This window comes from Leucoraja erinacea, chromosome 5 (assembly GCF_028641065.1).
Source record: "Leucoraja erinacea ecotype New England chromosome 5, Leri_hhj_1, whole genome shotgun sequence".
NCBI classification, from domain to species: Eukaryota; Metazoa; Chordata; class Chondrichthyes; order Rajiformes; family Rajidae; genus Leucoraja; species Leucoraja erinaceus.
The window spans coordinates 83,630,398-83,647,657 of record NC_073381.1 but is presented as its reverse complement, the minus strand read 5'-3'; the positions used below and the strand labels follow the sequence as shown (position 1 = coordinate 83,647,657).

Here is a 17,260-nt window from a genome sequence, read left to right as displayed (position 1 = left end):
TTTTCTCTCTCCACAGATGTCCCCCCATCTGCTGTCTTTCCGGTAGTTTCGATATTTTATTTCAGTATTCCAGCATCTACGGATTTTCCCTTTGCTTCTCCGATAGCATCGGTTGACGAGTGCTGAGTCCAATAGGTTCCGGGAGATGGGTGAACTCGTGTCCAACCTTTGCTCCGCCTGTGCGATCCAACAGTGAAATCTTTGCTGATTTTGCTACCCTTCCTTCCCCCAAAGATCAGTATCTTCGCTTTCCCCTGCCTGGCCCATAGATGCTAGAGGAGCTCCTCTAGTATCTTTGGTCTGGCCTCCGTTTCCCAGGGCTTGTTAATGTGGCAGGCAAAGAGGCAGTAGCTGCAGTACTCGGCATGGACAGCAGGCGCCGCCCGCCTGCCTGTCTCTTCCGCCGCCCGGAGACGGCACATTGGGCACAGCGGAAAGCTTCGGTGCAACAGTTCAGTGAATGAAAGAGCTACATAATTGGGAACGGTGGCAAAGGGAAAAGACCGGCGCGGGAGAGAATACATGAAGATTGCAGCTTTGTTCACAGGAACCTTGCTCAGCCCTGCTCCAGTGAAGGGTGTGCTATTGCCATTGAGAGGAGCAGGGGAAGGTTCTTCCCTGATACACACTGAGCGCCTGATTCGCGTTGTGCTGATCGAGAGGATGCGTGTGTAAATAGGAAGTAATCCGCGACTCCGCAAATCAGTGCGCTGCTGTTGCCCCGGATTATGTCTGGGTGGTAGCTCTCTTGGCATCGCCCGTCTGTAAATGGGAAATTCGCTGTTTTGGAGCGCCAGGGAGCCCGCCACTGTGGAGGAATGCGACTCGACCTGGGAGAGCGACTCGGAACCGGAGGAGCAGCAAGCGCTTGCTCAGAAAACGCTCGCCACGGCCGAGGAAGCGAGGGGAGGCGGGAGCGGAGAGGACCAGGTACTGGTCACTGCAAGTTAGTGGGGTGGAGTAACGCCGTCGCGGCTTCTCCTGTGGGGCATCACTATGTAAAGTGATTGTAGGCAAGTCCCAAAAGAAGGTGTGAAGAAGGGTCTTGACCCGAAACGTCACCCATTCCTTCGCTCCATAGATTCTGCCTCACCCGCTGAGTTTCTCCAGCAATTTTATCTACTGTGTAAAGTGAGATAACCCGGCAGATAATATCTTATCTGAATTTTGGAACCGGTAGGACGACATTCGGCGACCCCAGGGATATTCCATTCCCCTGGGTCACCAAACCCGGCAAATTGGGAAATCAAACATCTCAGATATAAAATTACTGCTTTGTGCCGCAAGGTGCCCAAAACTGAGCTTTCCGGTGAAATGGCCCAGCTCTGATTTTCACATCAACTTTTTATATTGCACTTTCAAATTCATCAAAGCCGGCCTGAGGACTTCGCCGCAGTGTTATTAAACAGGAAAACATATCACTGGACAGCAAAGAGATTGGATAAGGACAGGTTTAGGTTTATTATTGTCATGTGTACCCAGGTACAATGAAAAGATTTGTTTTGCATGCCATCCAATCTGATCAGATATATATCGTATATTCAAGTCAAGTCACATTTATTAATATAGCACATTTAAAAAACAACTCTCGTTGGCCAAAGTGCTTTACATTTGTTATACGAATAGTATAAACAAACAAACTACATACATATATACATATAGCCCTCGCTCAGTGGACGTCAGGAAAGGCTTGGGAGTATAGGGTGATTTCACCAAATGTCAAATGAGCGTAGATCCCTCCTCACGTGACCGAAAAATTTAACTGGAGGACATATGTCACTTCGGTACATGTTAGTGAATGGGGAAACACGCACTTTCACACCCGTTAAAAACATGGAAAACGGCCAATTTTTGAGCTGAAATTTTCTGTGCTAGTCGGGGTGACCGTGAAGCACAGCGACCTAAATTTTCAGGCAAAAAAAAGATAGAAAGTAAGGTAATTACAAGAGGGAACTGAAGGTGGAAAAACAGCGGAAGTGAACAGCAGACATTTGTCGTGGAGATTTAAAGTTCCAAATTATCGGGAATTATCGCGTTTGCTCGCTGAATTTCATCAAAAGTAAGTTAATAATGCCTTACTTTTGATGAAATGCAGCAGACTTACAAATGGTATGTGGACAAGTAAGTCTTCTATCATTAGGCTATTGAGATGTATATTTTGGCAAATAATAAAATGTCCTGACAGTTTAAACACCCACCCTTTCAATAGGATATTGTCAATGTGCTGAGGTTGCTTATATCCAATCCAATTATGCCAATCGTTGGCTTACATCTGAGAAAAATGTAATTCAAAACCCACGCATGGTTTGTGTTTTTTTTTAATGATAAATTTTGCTTCAGAGGCATTTTCTTTTTGTATGTAAAAACCCACTTGAGAACCATGGGCGATTTAAAAATTTTAGCCAGATTTATCACTTCTGGAACTTTTTAGATGCCAAAGGAATCAAGAAAAACACAAATAATGCCTTATTGTTGATGAAATGCAGTGAGCAAACGGCCAATGTTCGCCAAGCACTTTGGCTGTTGTCCCTTCAGCTCTCGCTTCTCATCACTTTCCTCCTCCCTCCTCCTCCTTGCTTCTCCTCGCTTTTGGAATTCTGAAGCAGGATAAATGTCTCGCACGCTCATCCCGATTTCCATAATTATTTACAGCGCAAAAATTGACCATTTCGGTGGGTTTTAACGGGCCCGCTACGCTGGAAACAATGGTCAGTGCTTACCTGCAGTTCATCGCGTGTACTCCAGTTGGCGTAGCGTAGCAACTGTACGAGTCATGGGTCGTGACCCGACTGCCGTGCAACCTCCCTATAGAAAACTGAAAATGGGGTAAGGCCCTTCTAGAGTATAGAAAGTGAAAGTTTAAAAAAAAAAACTGGGTCATGCCTTGTACATTTAATTTTTTTTTTTGAGGAAATGACAAAGATGACTGATGAGGATAGGACAGTGGATGCTATATATATGGACTTTAGTAAAACTTTTGACAAGGTCTCTTATGGTAGACTGATTCAGAAGATTAAGGCACAGGTGATCCATGAAGACTGCGTAGATTGGATTCAAAAATGGTTTGGCCACAGAAGACAGATGGATGGTGTTATTATGACTGCAGGTCTGTGACAAGTGGTGTCCTATAAGGACTAGTGCTGAATCGTGCATGATTTGAATGAAAATGTAGGTAGGCTGATTAACAAGTTTACAAACTACACAAAAATAGGTAGAGTTATTTATTGTGAAGAAAGACGTAAAAGTATACAGCATGATACAAACCAGTTGAAAATATGGGCAGAGTAAAGGCAGATGAAGTGTGATGTGTTGCACTTTGGGAAGTCAAATGTAAGAGGGAAGTATACAGTGAATGGCCGGGCACAGGAGCATTGATGTACAGAGGGGTCTTGGGGTACATGTCCATAGGCCCCTGGAAATGGCAACACAGGTAAATAAGGTGGTAAAGAAGATTTGAGGCATACATGCCTAAGTCAGTAGGCAAGTTGAGAATAAAAGTCCATAAGATGTTGCAGCTGTATAAAACTTTGGCTTGGCCAGTGGAATATTTTGTGCAGTTTTGGTTGTCACATTGCTCGAAGGATGTTGAGGCTTTAATAGTGCATAAGAGCTTCACCAGAATGTTAGAAAATAACAGGGGCACGCAGCATTTCTGAAGAGAAGGAATGAGTCACGTTTCGGGTCAAGACCTTTCTTCAGACTACCAGAATGTTGCCTGGATTAGAAAGTAATTAGATGCCTGCCTTCTCTGAACGGTGGTTTAAGGCATGAGAAGCATTCCACATTTTCCCAGGACTCACCGTGTACCTGTGTTGTCAGAATACAGTGTTCGGCTGTGGAGGAGGGGGGGGGGGGGGGGGGGGGGGGGGGGGGGGGGTGGGGGGGGGGGGGGGGGGGGGGGGGGGGGGGGTGGGGGGGGGGGTTAGTGGGAGTTTTTGTCTCATGAATGTTGCATGTATGGACTGTTCTCATAGTCATAGATACAGCATATGACAGACCCTTCGGCTCACTGAGTCTGTGCCAACCATCCATTATAAATCCTATTTTAGCCTCCCTAAATTGCCTTTGGTCCCTGAGATTCTACCTGCCCTCGTTCTGCACACAAGGGACAATTTACAGAGGCCAATTAACCATTCAACCAATAGAAGAAAACTGGGGCACCAGAGGAAACTCACATGGTCATGTGGAGAACGTACAAACTCTACACAATACCCAAGTTCAGGTTAGTACTGTGTGGCATCAGCTCTACCAATTATGCCACCCAATGTTTCTGTGTAAGAGTCAATGGTTGCTTGGAGCTCAGCCTCTGACCAAGCCAAAACAGAGGCATGATCTATGTATTGTAGCTCAGCTACTGAGATTGAGGTGATCTAAGTTCTGGAGTGGGTTCAGAAGTATTTTCAGCAGTTCCCTATTAGTCCAAGAGATAAGCTCGACCCACAGGAAATTTATTGAAGACAAAGTGCAATTATGCAGCAAGAATGGTTGAGGAAAGTATCAGGGCAGTGTTGACATATTGTTTGGTATCTCCATTGAACTCATAAACTCTCAGAAGTATGCCATAAAAATACAATAAAAATGTTGCTGTTACAGTGCAGTGCATGGTCTGCTTATGCAGCTGCATTATGTTATTAAGGTGTAATAGACTCAAATATGACAACAGAATTTCACAACACCTTGCTGCACTGCTGATTCTGTGTTGCAGAGTACTGTCTTGTTTTTTTACGTGGCACCATGTTAATTTGGTCAATTTGATCTTTTACAGAATAAGGATAATCTTGACACTTCATTCAAACGAAAGAGAAGTTACTTTGCTGCCAGAGACCTGTATATGTACCGACATGACTATCCAGTGAGTGAGCATCATCCTCAGCTTTCTGATATTTAAGACCTTACATTGTGGTCTATTTCCTGGGTACAGTAGAACATAATATAGTACAAGGTACACAAAAATGCTGGAGAAACTCAGCGGGCGCAGCGTCTGAAGAAGGATTTCACCACGAAACCTATCTCCTTCGCTCCATAGATGCTGCTGCACCCGCTGAGTTTCTCCAGCATTTTTGTGTACCTTCGATTTTCCAGCATCTGCAGTTCCTTCTTAAACATAATATAGTACAATGCAGGAACATGTCCTTTGGTCCACCATGTCTGTACTAATCAGGATGCCAATCTAAACTAATTCCATCTGCCTACACATGGTGTGTATCCCTAAAGTCCCTACATGTGTATCTGTTTAAATGCCTCTTAAGCATCACTATCATATCTGCTTCCACCACCTCCTCTGGCAGTGCATTCCAGACACTTGCTGCTCTCGGTGTAAAAAAAAACCTGTCATCACCCTTCTTTAAACCTTTGTTTAAGAAGGAACTGCAGATGCTGGAAAATCGATGGTAGACAAAAGTGCTGGAAAAACTCAGCGGGTGCAGCAGCATCTATGGAGCAAAGGAAATAGGCAACGTTTCGGGCCGATCAGATCAGTCTGAAGAAGGGTTTTGGCCTGAAACATTGCCTATTTCCTTCGCTCCATAGATGCTGGAAGAAGAAATTCTGGTTGTAAGGCAAAAGTTTAGTGTCAAGCTGGAGAGCAGATTATAGTATTGTGACTCTGTCACATGGGTGTGCACAGATATCTAGGTGGGTATATGGAGTGCATGTGTGTGAGTATACATACGAGTAGGACAGAGCTGTGTAACCTCATTCATAGTCATACAGCGTGGAAACAGGCCCTTCAGCTCAACTTGCCCATACCGACCAACATGTCTCATCTACACTTGTTCCACCTGCCTGTGTTTGGCCCATATCCTTCTCAATCTATCCTGTCCATAGTACCTGCCCAAACTACTCTTCCAGCAGCTTATTCCATACACCCACAACCCATGGTGTAAAAAAGTTATCCCTCAAGTTCCTACATGTGCTAAGATTGTGCAATAGAGCCAGACCTGATCATTCATGCTATTGTGATAACATGTAGCCACTCCATGTTGGCCATAAAAAATTCCCACAGACCACAGACACGTTCCCCTGTGCTTTTCTTTCCACATACCATTAAATGTCAAGAGAGAATGGAGAATTATATGTATATGGATTTATTTGAGAGCTTGGCTATCTAACCCAATCCTGATGGGATCCAAGAAAAACTATAGCCCTTTAGACTCAAGTTGAGTCAGATGAATGCGATTTTAATTTTGTATCTGAACAAACCCTTTAGTTTACCTCTTCCTCAGCTTGGTGTCCTGACTCTCTGCATTATTATGTAATCTCCAGTATGTTTCTTCCCCTCTCTCAGAAGATATGGTAGATTAAGTATAACTTCAATACATATTGCCACAGAATGGCATATTGTTTATGTGTTTACTTTACATGCGTTCTTTTGTTAACCAAGGCAAAATCACGAGAGAACAGTGGTCAAGTCAATCTCAAGTTTTATATGAAGGAAATACCGTTGAAACCGGATGGTAAGTCGAGAGATCTGCTCACAACTGTGTAGCACAGTGGCACTTTCTTACACTTATTCCATAAACCTTGATCCCTTCAAGATGCAGACATCTCTCCATCTCGGTCTTTAACATACTTTACGACTGAGCCTCCACAGACTCTTCAGCAATGAGTGCTAAAGATTCACCATTTTGTGGGTAATGAGAGATTATCTTTTCACCTCAGGCCTGAATGGCAATCCGTTATATTTGGAAATATGTACCTTTTTTTTTTAAACCACCTTAAATATTCTGCCTATTCACTTTTATTCATAAAAACTAGTATAAAAACTGGCACATGTTTATGTTTATAGCCTACACACATGATCCTACCTTTCTTTTCACCTATCAGGGTGGCCTTCTGTTCATTTGCAGTCATATTCTTGACTAATCCCATGAAGACATCTATGATGAGTACAAAATGCTGGAGTAACTTAGCAGCTCAAGCAGCATCTCCGGAGAAAAGATATCTATGTTGGCTTGACTACCGTAGGAGCATATCGCAGGGCTTACCACTCTCTCTTCACATTCACTGTGTCAATTTGCTTCAGGGTCTTGGTTTTAATCAGGTTTCCTTTCGCTCTTCCAAACTCCAATGGATGCATCCCATGTCTGTCCAACTTTCCCTAACACTACCTACCCATTCTATGTATTAGCTGAGCAAACCTTCTCTGATGTGGTCTCACCATTACCCTGAAGCCTGTATCATTCCTGTAAATCTCTTTTGTGCTTTTTGCACTGTAAATCTAGTGCATATATTAAAATGCCGTCTTATATACAGGTATTTATATTGATGATATCCTCACCACATGGAAAGGAGACTATGACAAGCTAGAAAACAACCACACCTATATTCAATGGTTTGTTTCAACTTTTCAACTCTGGCATTGAATTGTTTTAAGTTTCCTGCACAGGTACACATTTGTAATTAATTTCTTGTATGAATAAATCAGGCTATTCCCGCTGCGAGAACCAGGACTAAACTGGCATGCTGAGGAACTGACCACCGAGGAGATCAAGGTAAGTTGTGAAATCTGGCTGAATATTGTGTCTCGATTCCTCTCCCGTCTTGCTCTCGGCTAATCCCCTGGTGCCTGCTCACTCCATCTGAAAATGCAGCTGAACACCAACCATACTCATACAAGACTTGGGGGAGATAGCACACAACTGTATATAATCCTTTCTTGATTAAGGAGACCAAATCTGCATGTGGTAGAGAACTATCCAGACAGACTTTACTGCTAAACACAAAATGTAGACAGGTTTAATCAGTGCTTAAATTAGTCAGAAATGGAAAGTAAATTCAGTGCAATTGAGTGGCAGGTGCTCGGCAGTAAACTGCTCACCACTGTCACATTTAGGCTTTGCCAAGACCACAAGACTTTCGATGTCTTCACAGCCTTTGTCCAGATATGGACTACAGATTTGAATGTTGGAGATGAGAGGGATTGCCTTTGACAACAGTGTAGTATTTGTCCAAATGTGGCATCAAGGTGCCCGGCTAAAGCAGAAGTCAATGGGCACCAAAACACTTGATGTTTGGAATCATTCCTCATACAAAGGAAGGTTGTTATAGTTATGGAAGGTCACTCATGCCAGCCCCTCATCATGGTCAGAATGAAGCCCTTTGTGTCCATGAAAGGCAAGCAGCTTGTTGTTCCTCAAGTGACTGCGTTAAAAGGAAGGCAGGCTCTAGAGGCAGTCACCGTGGCACAGCGGTAGAGTTGCTGCCTTATAGCAAATGCAGCGCTGGAGACCCGGGTTCGATCTGCACTACGGGTGCTGTATGAAGTTTGTACGTTCTCCCTGTTACCTGCGTGAGTTTTCTCCGAGATCTTCGGTTTCCTCCCACACTCCAAAGACGTAGAGGTTTGTAGGTTATTTAGCTTGGTAAATGTAAAAATTGTCCCTAGTGGGTGTAGGATAGTGTTAATGTGCGTGGATTGCTAGTCGGCACGGACCCGGTGGGCCGGGGGGCCTGTTTCCATGCTGTATCTCTAAAAAGGACTACAGGAAGTGTAAGTTCTGCTGATGGTGAACGTGTGGGCTTTGTTGAACATTGGGCTTCAATAGGGAGGGCGAGCAACCACAAGGCAGGGGCATGGTAAAATGTTTCCTTTTTCTGAAGTTTGCTAGTTTACTGAAGGAGCAGTACTGGCAGCTAGTGGTGTGCTATGTTCCCGTCAGATGATATTTCCAGAGATGTGGTCATACCAAAGGTTCATTCAGGTAGACTGCTGACTGCCAGGAGTGGCAAATAGTATAGGCTGTGGGCCGAGGAGCTTTTTCGTTCAAGTTCGTGACCCAACTCACGGAACTACCTGAATTTTTAACATATTGGGTAAAAATATTATATAAATCATACCTTAAACTCGTCGAGACGATAACCTGCACATTTTTTAAATATGAGAAAAACTTCCAATTTTCCAAGTAGTAGTTGTCCAATCAATGCACGTTTGACATTGAGGTCGGACGCAAATTGACCAATCCCGCGTTTTGTTTTATGCCCTGGCATCATGGCTGCCTCCTCATTACATCAAAACAATTACAAGGTTTCCAAGGAATAAAGGTGATGCTAACCTTGCTGATCATTTTGTTTTTCATTTGATTTATCTTTATAAAGTTATGATGTGAACTGTTAAATGAAAATGATAAATAACAAATGTAGAGTTAGGGTTAGAGTCAGGGTCAGGGTCGGTCGGGCATGTCAGTAGGCCGATGGATGCTGTGGAGGATCGGTCGGACTATCGGGCCGTCCGGCCGCCAGTGGGTGATGAGAGTGATCGGGCCGCCAGTGGATGGTGAGAGTGGCCGGGCCGCTGGTGGATGGTGAGAGTGGCCGGGCCGCTGGTGGATGGTGAGAGTGGCCAGGCCGCCGGTGGATGGTGAGAGTGGCCGGGCCGCTGGTGGATGGTGAGAGTGGCCAGGCCGCCGGTGGATGGTGAGAGTGGCCGGGCCGCTGGTGGATGGTGAGAGTGGCCAGGCCGCTGGTGGATGGGGAGAGTGGCCGGGCCGCTGGTGGATGGTGAGAGTGGTCGGGCCGCTGGTGGATGGTGAGAGTGGCCGGGACGCTGGTGGATGGTGAGAGTGGCCGGGACGCTGGTGGATGGTGAGAGTGGCGGGGCCGCTGGTGGATGGTGAGAGTGATCGGGCCGCTGGTGGATGGTGAGAGTGGCCGGGCCGCTGGTGGATGGTGAGAGTGGCCGGGCCGCTGGTGGATGGTGAGAGTGATCGGGCCGCTGGTGGATGGTGAGAGTGATCGGGCCGCTGGTGGATGGTGAGAGTGGCGCTGGTGGATGGTGAGAGTGGCCGGGCCGCTGGTGGATGGTGAGAGTGATCGGGCCGCTGGTGGATGGTGAGAGTGATCCAGGCCGCTGGTGGATGGTGAGAGTGGCCGGGCGCTGGGGATGGTGAGAGTGATCGGGGCCGCTATGGATGGTGAGAGTGATCGGGCGCTGGTGGATGGTGAGAGTGATCGGGCCGCTGGTGGATGGTGAGAGTGGCCAGGCCGCTGGTGGATGGTGAGAGTGGCCAGGCCGCCGGTGGGTGCTGCGAGGGATCGGTCGGGCTATCAGTAGGCCGGTGTTGCAGCGAGTGAGCGGGCGGTCTGACGGAGCCGGCACTATGGTGGTGCTGAAGGCGGCCCGGGCGGCGTGCAGGGCAGTGCTGCTCAAAGTATCTAGTATCTTTGCTCATAGCCAGCAAAGTGTCCAGGTGAGTGAGGGGAGATCCGCTGCTCGTCCTGCTCGGGGGCCTGGGGCTAGAGTTGGGGGCGGAGGTGAGGTGTGGGACGGGGTGATACAGTTGCCTTGTGGTCTTCTCCAGACCATCCCAGGTATGGGAGCAGGAGGGGTGCAGTGCGGAGCGGAGCCGCCTGGGCTGCGGCTCAGTGGGAGACCCCCGCCGGAGGGTCGTGCTCCCCCGGTGCTGGTGTCTCTACACCTCTTGTGTTTACGTATCCAGCTTCTCCTCTGGAATGAACTGCAATGCACCCAGATCCCCATGAGGGCGAGCGGCCAGGGTTGATATCTACCCTGAAGATAGACACAAAATTCTTGCATCTCACAGTCGCCTGACCCGCTGAGTTACTCTAGCGTTTTGTGTCTATCCTCAGGGTAGAATGTCAGTGATGTTGCCTGACCTGCCGAGTTACCCCAGCATTTTGTATGTATATCTTCGATGTAAACCAGCATCTGCAGTTCCTTCCTACACACTTGATATCTACCCTGTACTCCCAGTGATGTCACCGATCATTCTCCTAAACTTGAGACCGTTCAGGCTGGAGTTAGTCTGTCGCTGCAGGAATCAATGTGGAAAACCTTCCCTGCACTTCCTCATTCACAACCACATGCGTTCTTGGACCCATTCCTGTTGTGGTCTAGTATCTTTGGTGCTGCTCCCCACCATCATCACCACGATGATCAAGAAGGGCATGCTGGCCGAGGTGGACGCGCTGTGGGGCCACACGTACGGAGCCCGCAGCTGGTCCCAAAGCAGCTCCAGCTCCAGCCGTGGGCAGCTGTGGAAGGGGAGGCGAGTTAGGGTTAGGCATTTTCTTCTCAGTGGAAGATGCCTTAGCCTTCCCCCAACCTGGCATGTCCCAGTCCCACTATGACCATGACCCCCACTTTGCACACTGGTAGTCAGGAACCCACAGGAACTGCCCTCACCCATTAATTAGGCTGGTTCAGGAGCCGGACCACTGCAGCAGTCTCATTGGAAAAAACACACACAATTATTTTTATATAATATAATTATACATAATTATATGATTAGTCATATACACGTCATTTATATACAGTATAATAATATATGGTTTAAATAGACTGCAACACGGAAATAGGCACCCCATGGTGTAATATGGGCATTGTACACTAGATGGCGCGTTTTCGATCTAATTTTCTAATTAGTTTAATTAATTAATGTGCAACTTTTGGCACTGACGAGTTATGACTTTGCGATTATATTTTATCTAAATCTGTGCAAAATTTCATGTAGTTCCGAGACATGGGTCACGAAAGATGATTTCTAGACCCATTTTTGATGCTCGGCCCACAGCCTAGTACAAGATACTCCTGTGGCTACCCCCTATCCAACACGTATACCAGTTTGGATACTGCGTAGAGAATAGAGGCAACGGCCAGATCATTGGCACTATGATCAGCTCTGCTGTAAAGCAGGGTACGTAAAGTCTCAGCGAGCAATAGTGATCGGGGTCTGTTAAGGGCAGAGACAAGCATTTCTGTGGCCCTGAGTGGCATTTCAGGCGAGTTTGCTGCCTCCCTAGTGCCTGGGTCAAGGATATTTCTGAGAGACCACATAACATTCTGAAGGGGGAGGATAAATAGCCAGAGGTCATTGTCCTTTTTAGTATCAATGATTTAAGAAGGAAGAGAGATGAGAAGCCTGCAAAGATAATTAGGGAGTTGGGTAGTAAGTTAAAAAGCAGTACCTCTATGGTTGTAATCTCAGAATGACACACCATGCCACGATATAGCGAAGCAAGAAGGAGGAAGGTAGGGCAGTTAAACACATGGATAAGGAGCTGGTGCAGGAGGGAGAGTGTATGTGTACATCGATCATTGGACTCTCTTCCAGGGCCTGTGCAAAAGAGACGGGTTGCACCCGGACTGGAGGGAAACCAGTGGTTGTTTCCTGTATCCACAAAGTCAGTACTTCATTCCTGGAACCATTTTTGAAAATCATCTTTGCACCCTCTTGAAAGCTTTCACAAGGTGTCATGCTCAAACTTGGACACAATCTGCCACCTGAACCTAGGGCAATGCTTGTTGAAGCAGAAATGCAAGTTTGAAGTAAAAACAAAACCTGCTGAAATTACTCAGTAGGTCAGACAATATTTGTGGAGAGGGACACAGTTGTGGCCCATTGGGCAATAGAGTCATGCTCATCATCAAGTACCTACTTCTACTCATCCACCTTATTCTCCCACATTCTCATCAACACTCCTTCCCCAGATCCCGTCAGCTACTTACTCAGGAGGGAACTATACAATTACTAATCTTTGGGTTGTGGAGAGAAACTGGATCACCGGGGAGAAACTCGTGTTCACAGGGAAAACGTGCACCTACCTGATTCATACCAAGCAAGGGGGATTTTTACAGGCTGAGAACCCCTTGACAAAACAATGGAGATGTGTGCAGGGTTGGGGTCCCAAACGTCAACAGATGACATGAATGGGACAATATCAAAGTGTTTCAAATTAAATAGCCTTTTGTATCTCTTTTCATAGGAATTCCTTAAAACCAAGGAAGCAAAATCTAACTATCTCCAGGGTTATGAAATAATGTTGGATTTCTTTGGAATGAAACTAGAAGATAAAAACACAGGGACAGTGGCTCGTGCTTCAAACTGGAAGGAACGATTTCAACATCTCAATGAGTAAGTGTATGAGGAACCAGCGTCTTTCACCGAGGCAAATGAACCCAGAGAAAGCTATCAAAGCCATCAGGTACAGGCCCATGGTGGGGAGGGGGAAAGTGTCAAAAGGGAGGCTCTGTAATTGAATACCAAGTGGGCAGAATGACAATATGGATCACAGTCTAAGACCAGGTTAACGAGAGAGCAAATGGCAGGAGGCGAGATGGAACCGTTATTGGCACCCTATGTAAAAACAAGGGGAGTGATATTATGGTCTCACGTAGGGTGAAAGATTTAAATGACAGTTAGGCTATGAAAGTGACTAATAATACCTGGATATTGTTCCCAACACGATTTCATTTTCAAGCCTGCAACCTCCCTGGATCTCTTGTTCTTTTGTAGCAATTATCAAGATAGGGAGAGCAAAAACGTAAAGGTAAGGAGAGGGCGATCCCTGAAGAAGGAAAGTAAAGAATATTCATGTCAGAATTATAAAAAGTGGTGCTGGGTCACAAAGGGCTTGAGACACGATAATGGAATTCAAAGGAACGTGGAAAATATCTGAATGGGCATCAGTTCTCTGTTTGAGCAACGACAAGCAGACAACCTCAGGATTATCCAGGCATGTGAGAGGTCATAGATAGGAGTTACAGTGAGGTGGTCACTCCCAAGGTTCAAGCAGAAGGTGGATGGATGAATTCCACAGATTCACCACCCTCTGACTAAAGAAATTCCTCCTCATCTCCTTCCTAAAGGAACGTCCTTTCATTTTGAGGTTATGACCTCTGGCCCTAGACTCTCCCACTGGTGGAAACATCCTCTCCACATCTACTCTATCCAGGCCTTTCACTGTCCAGTAAGTTTCAATGAGCTCCCCCCCCCCCCCCTCATATTTTGAAAGCTCCAGCGAGTAGAGGCCCAGCGCCTTCAAACGCATCATATATTAACCCACTCATTCCTGGCTGGTGGGTAAATGAAACTAGCTGCCAGAAAAAATAGTTGAGGCAGTTACAAAAAAAAAAAATTAAAGGACAGATACATGGATAAGGTAGGTTGAGAGGGGTATTGACAAATGAAGGCAAACAGGACCAGCGTAGATGGGACATCTTGGTTGGCATGGACAAGTTAGGTCAAAGTTCAGTGCTGTATGACTCGATGAGGGTACCCATCGAAAGCACTTTCAAACAAGTTTCAAATCTTGCAACTGATCTAATCTCAGCAAATGCAGCCAGCAAGTATATGGCCAAGTAAATGGGATAGTGACCCGTTAATATTCATCTCAAATAGTGTTTGTTAAATTTCTATTGGTCAACGAATAGATGAATTTCTGAAGTCTTCAAACAGTGTGTCCTGATGAGGTAGACTGGTAAATGAGCTAAAACACGGCATTGTCACATCCCCTCTTATGCAATGTCTTCCGTGATTTATCAGGTTGAGTCTTTGAGGTAAGGCCTGAACCATAATCTTCTAAACCAAAGGTGTTAGTGATGCCTCTGAGCCGCCAATTCTTTGTAAATCAATGTTGATGTTACAGTATTTTGACATGTATCAACCAAATGCCAATTATTTAATTTGACTGTACCCTTATTTTTAAAGATCCGAGCACAATTATCTGAGAATCACCCGCATTTTAAAAAGTTTAGGAGAATTTAAGTTTGAGAGCTTCCAGATTGGCCTGGTCCACTTCCTGCTGTATGAGGCGTTAGTTGAAGAGACTCTGCCCAACATGTTGCACAGTGCTTTGGAATATTTTGTTTACACAATAAAATCCAGGAAAGAGAGAAGGAAACTCCTGCGCTTTGCCCATCAGCATTATAAGCCACCAGAGAACTTTATCTGGGGGCCTCCCAGGAAGGAGGTGTCAGGAGCTAAAGGTACCATAGCCAAGTCCTCTCTATCGGAGACGACTTTATCTGCTCCAGAGAAAACCAGGTGTGAAGACATAAGCGATAAGTCAAAAACCAACGTTGAATTGGCAGCTGGGACAGAGTTGGCCTCATCTACTGAAACCAGTCCAGAAACAGGCATGCATCAAAAAGAACAACTCACAGATCAAGGCAACACCAAGGTGGAAAATGTTGCAGCCAAGAATAACATCTTTGTCAAAGAGAAGAGTGATCATCAGGTGACTACAAAGCCTAAAGTACCAACAGAAATCAAAATTGGTGATCAAGCACTTCAGTGCCAAATACAAAATGGAGCAGATACTGACGCAACAGAGAAATAGTTACAAGAATTCCAAGAGGACATTATTTTCTGATATGATTATAGAACAAGGCACTAGTCCAGCCTGTGAATAGGTGGTCAAAGGCAGATCTCAGCTGAAACTCCATGACAAAGCATTCGTGAAATGACCTTTGAATCTCCTTGCTCTGCCGATGGACATGCTCGTGATTGTATTTTTTATATATTTCTAACAATGTGTAAAAGTTGAATGTTTATATAACTTCGGCAGTGTTGCACTCAGAGTAATAATCTGTGATTGGGGTCTCTTCAGTTTTTGTAAAACTTTTTATACATGAGGTACATTCTGTCCTGAATGCAAGGAGCAAAATATGGATTAATTAATAAAAATTGTCCATAAATTTGTAGAGACTGTAATAGTATAGATTCATTTGCATCCAATAGTGTAACTGGGTTAGATTGCATTAGCAATCATTTCACAGTTGTACTTGTAGCCCAGGCACAATTTACTTTTTGTTAAAGTAAATGTGCAATTTACTTCAGCAAACCCAATATTTTCCCAGCATCGACCATGTACCAAAAGTCAAGGATGGTGCAGTGGATAATTTATGTAGAAATCTGAGCTTCTGGGTACAATCTTACAGCTTTTGCATATTTGCTAAAGAATCGGGAGCAAACTGAAGTATCAATTACAGAGTTTTCTCTTTGATATTGGTACCCACCTTTGGCAACGCTGGCCTCAATGTTAAATGCTCGGGATAAAGGTGGTTGTTTCCTCACTCTTTGCCACTTTTATACAATCATCTCTGACCTGCACCATGATTAACCCACACCTTGTAGTGGTGTCACTTCTGGCATGGATCCAAACAGATTCTCCATTCTTCCCCTGTGTTTTTCTGGCAGCCCTTTATACAACTGTTCTGCGTCATCCTATGTGGAGAGTTCCTTTAAGATTTGACGCTCTTCCAAGCGTTTAGCATGGTAATGATGCAACACCAACAAGATGCTCCAGAGTCTCCCACTGGAACCCTGCAAGTTCCACTTTAGTACTTGGTTCTGGGTGCAAACTGCAAGAGTGCCAAAGTTCTATTTTGGAGAAATAGTGTTGTGTGGAGTTTGTGTTCGATGAATGAATGAAATCCTATTTCCAAGCTTACGTCCTTTTGTGGCAAATGTACTAATGAACAGTTTTAATGCTTAGTGTCAATTAATCTATCTGATATTTGATGGGAGGAATTTTTATAAAGTTCCAACTCTGTAGATTATTCTGGAGATTTGATTACCCCCAACGTCCATTCACATGACATGGACAACAGTCTTCTCCCCGCTCATTTCTCGATAGTTATCTCATTAAAAAAGGTTTAAAGCAAATAAAAAAATACTTAAGCAGTGCTTTTCTTTCTTTGGATTGACCTCTAGTTTCTGAAAACTCCAGGAAGGTCAAAAACCCAAGAATTATGACAAGCATAGTGTGTTTTTGGTGCAAAAGGGATATTGCTATCTGTTCATACCAATGTACATATTTTATTTCACATTAAAAACCATGGATTTCTTGCAATAAAAAAAAACTGTTGATGAAAGCAGTGAGATAGTAGTTCTTTTGCAACTCAACTTATTGATTTCTGAATTCTGTAAGTTATTTTTGCATGAGTCTGCTCCAGTCTCTGCCGGGGACTTTATGAAGGACAAGTTAGAATCAGTTATTTTTTAATCAAAGTTTCAGTAAACAGCAGATGATATAGTTTAATAGGTAAAGGTGAAGCTCGTCCTGTTCTCTTTAAGCAACTATAGTTATGGGAAGATTGATAAATGAAGGACATGTAGTGAAGGTGATTGTCATAGATGAGATGCAAAGAACAAACGGCTGAGGAACTCATTTGGTCAAGTGGCATCTCTGGAACAAAGGGATAGTTTACTTGTGTAGGAAAGAACTGCAGGTGCTGGTTTAAATCGAAGGTAGACACAAAATGCTGGAGTAACTCAGCGGGACAGGCAGCATTTCTGGAGAGAAGGAATGGGTGACCTTTCGGGTCGAGACCCTTGTCTAGACCTGAAGCGTCACCCATTCCTTCTCTACGGGATAGTTTACTTTTCAGGTTGTGACCCCGGCAGTGGCTAAATATCATAGATGAGGTTTAGTTTAGATTAGATTAGAGATACAGCGCCTACCGAATCCGTGCTGGCCGGCGATCCCCGCACACTTACATTATCTTGCACAAACTCGG

The 17,260-nt window shown here is 44.9% G+C and overlaps 1 protein-coding gene across 1 annotated transcript; it reads left to right on the top strand.

The window, feature by feature from the left end:
* The first annotated feature begins 16 nt into the window (after positions 1-16).
* On the top strand, positions 17-16,623 carry LOC129697487 (opioid growth factor receptor-like protein 1). The gene is made up of 7 exons (XM_055636112.1): positions 17-930; positions 4,766-4,852; positions 6,383-6,455; positions 7,255-7,333; positions 7,427-7,493; positions 12,724-12,872; positions 14,448-16,623. The coding sequence occupies exons 1-7, from the start codon at positions 769-771 to the stop codon at positions 15,076-15,078; spliced, it is 1,248 nt and encodes a 415-aa protein (XP_055492087.1). The 5' UTR covers positions 17-768; the 3' UTR covers positions 15,079-16,623.
* The last annotated feature ends 637 nt before the right edge of the window (positions 16,624-17,260 follow it).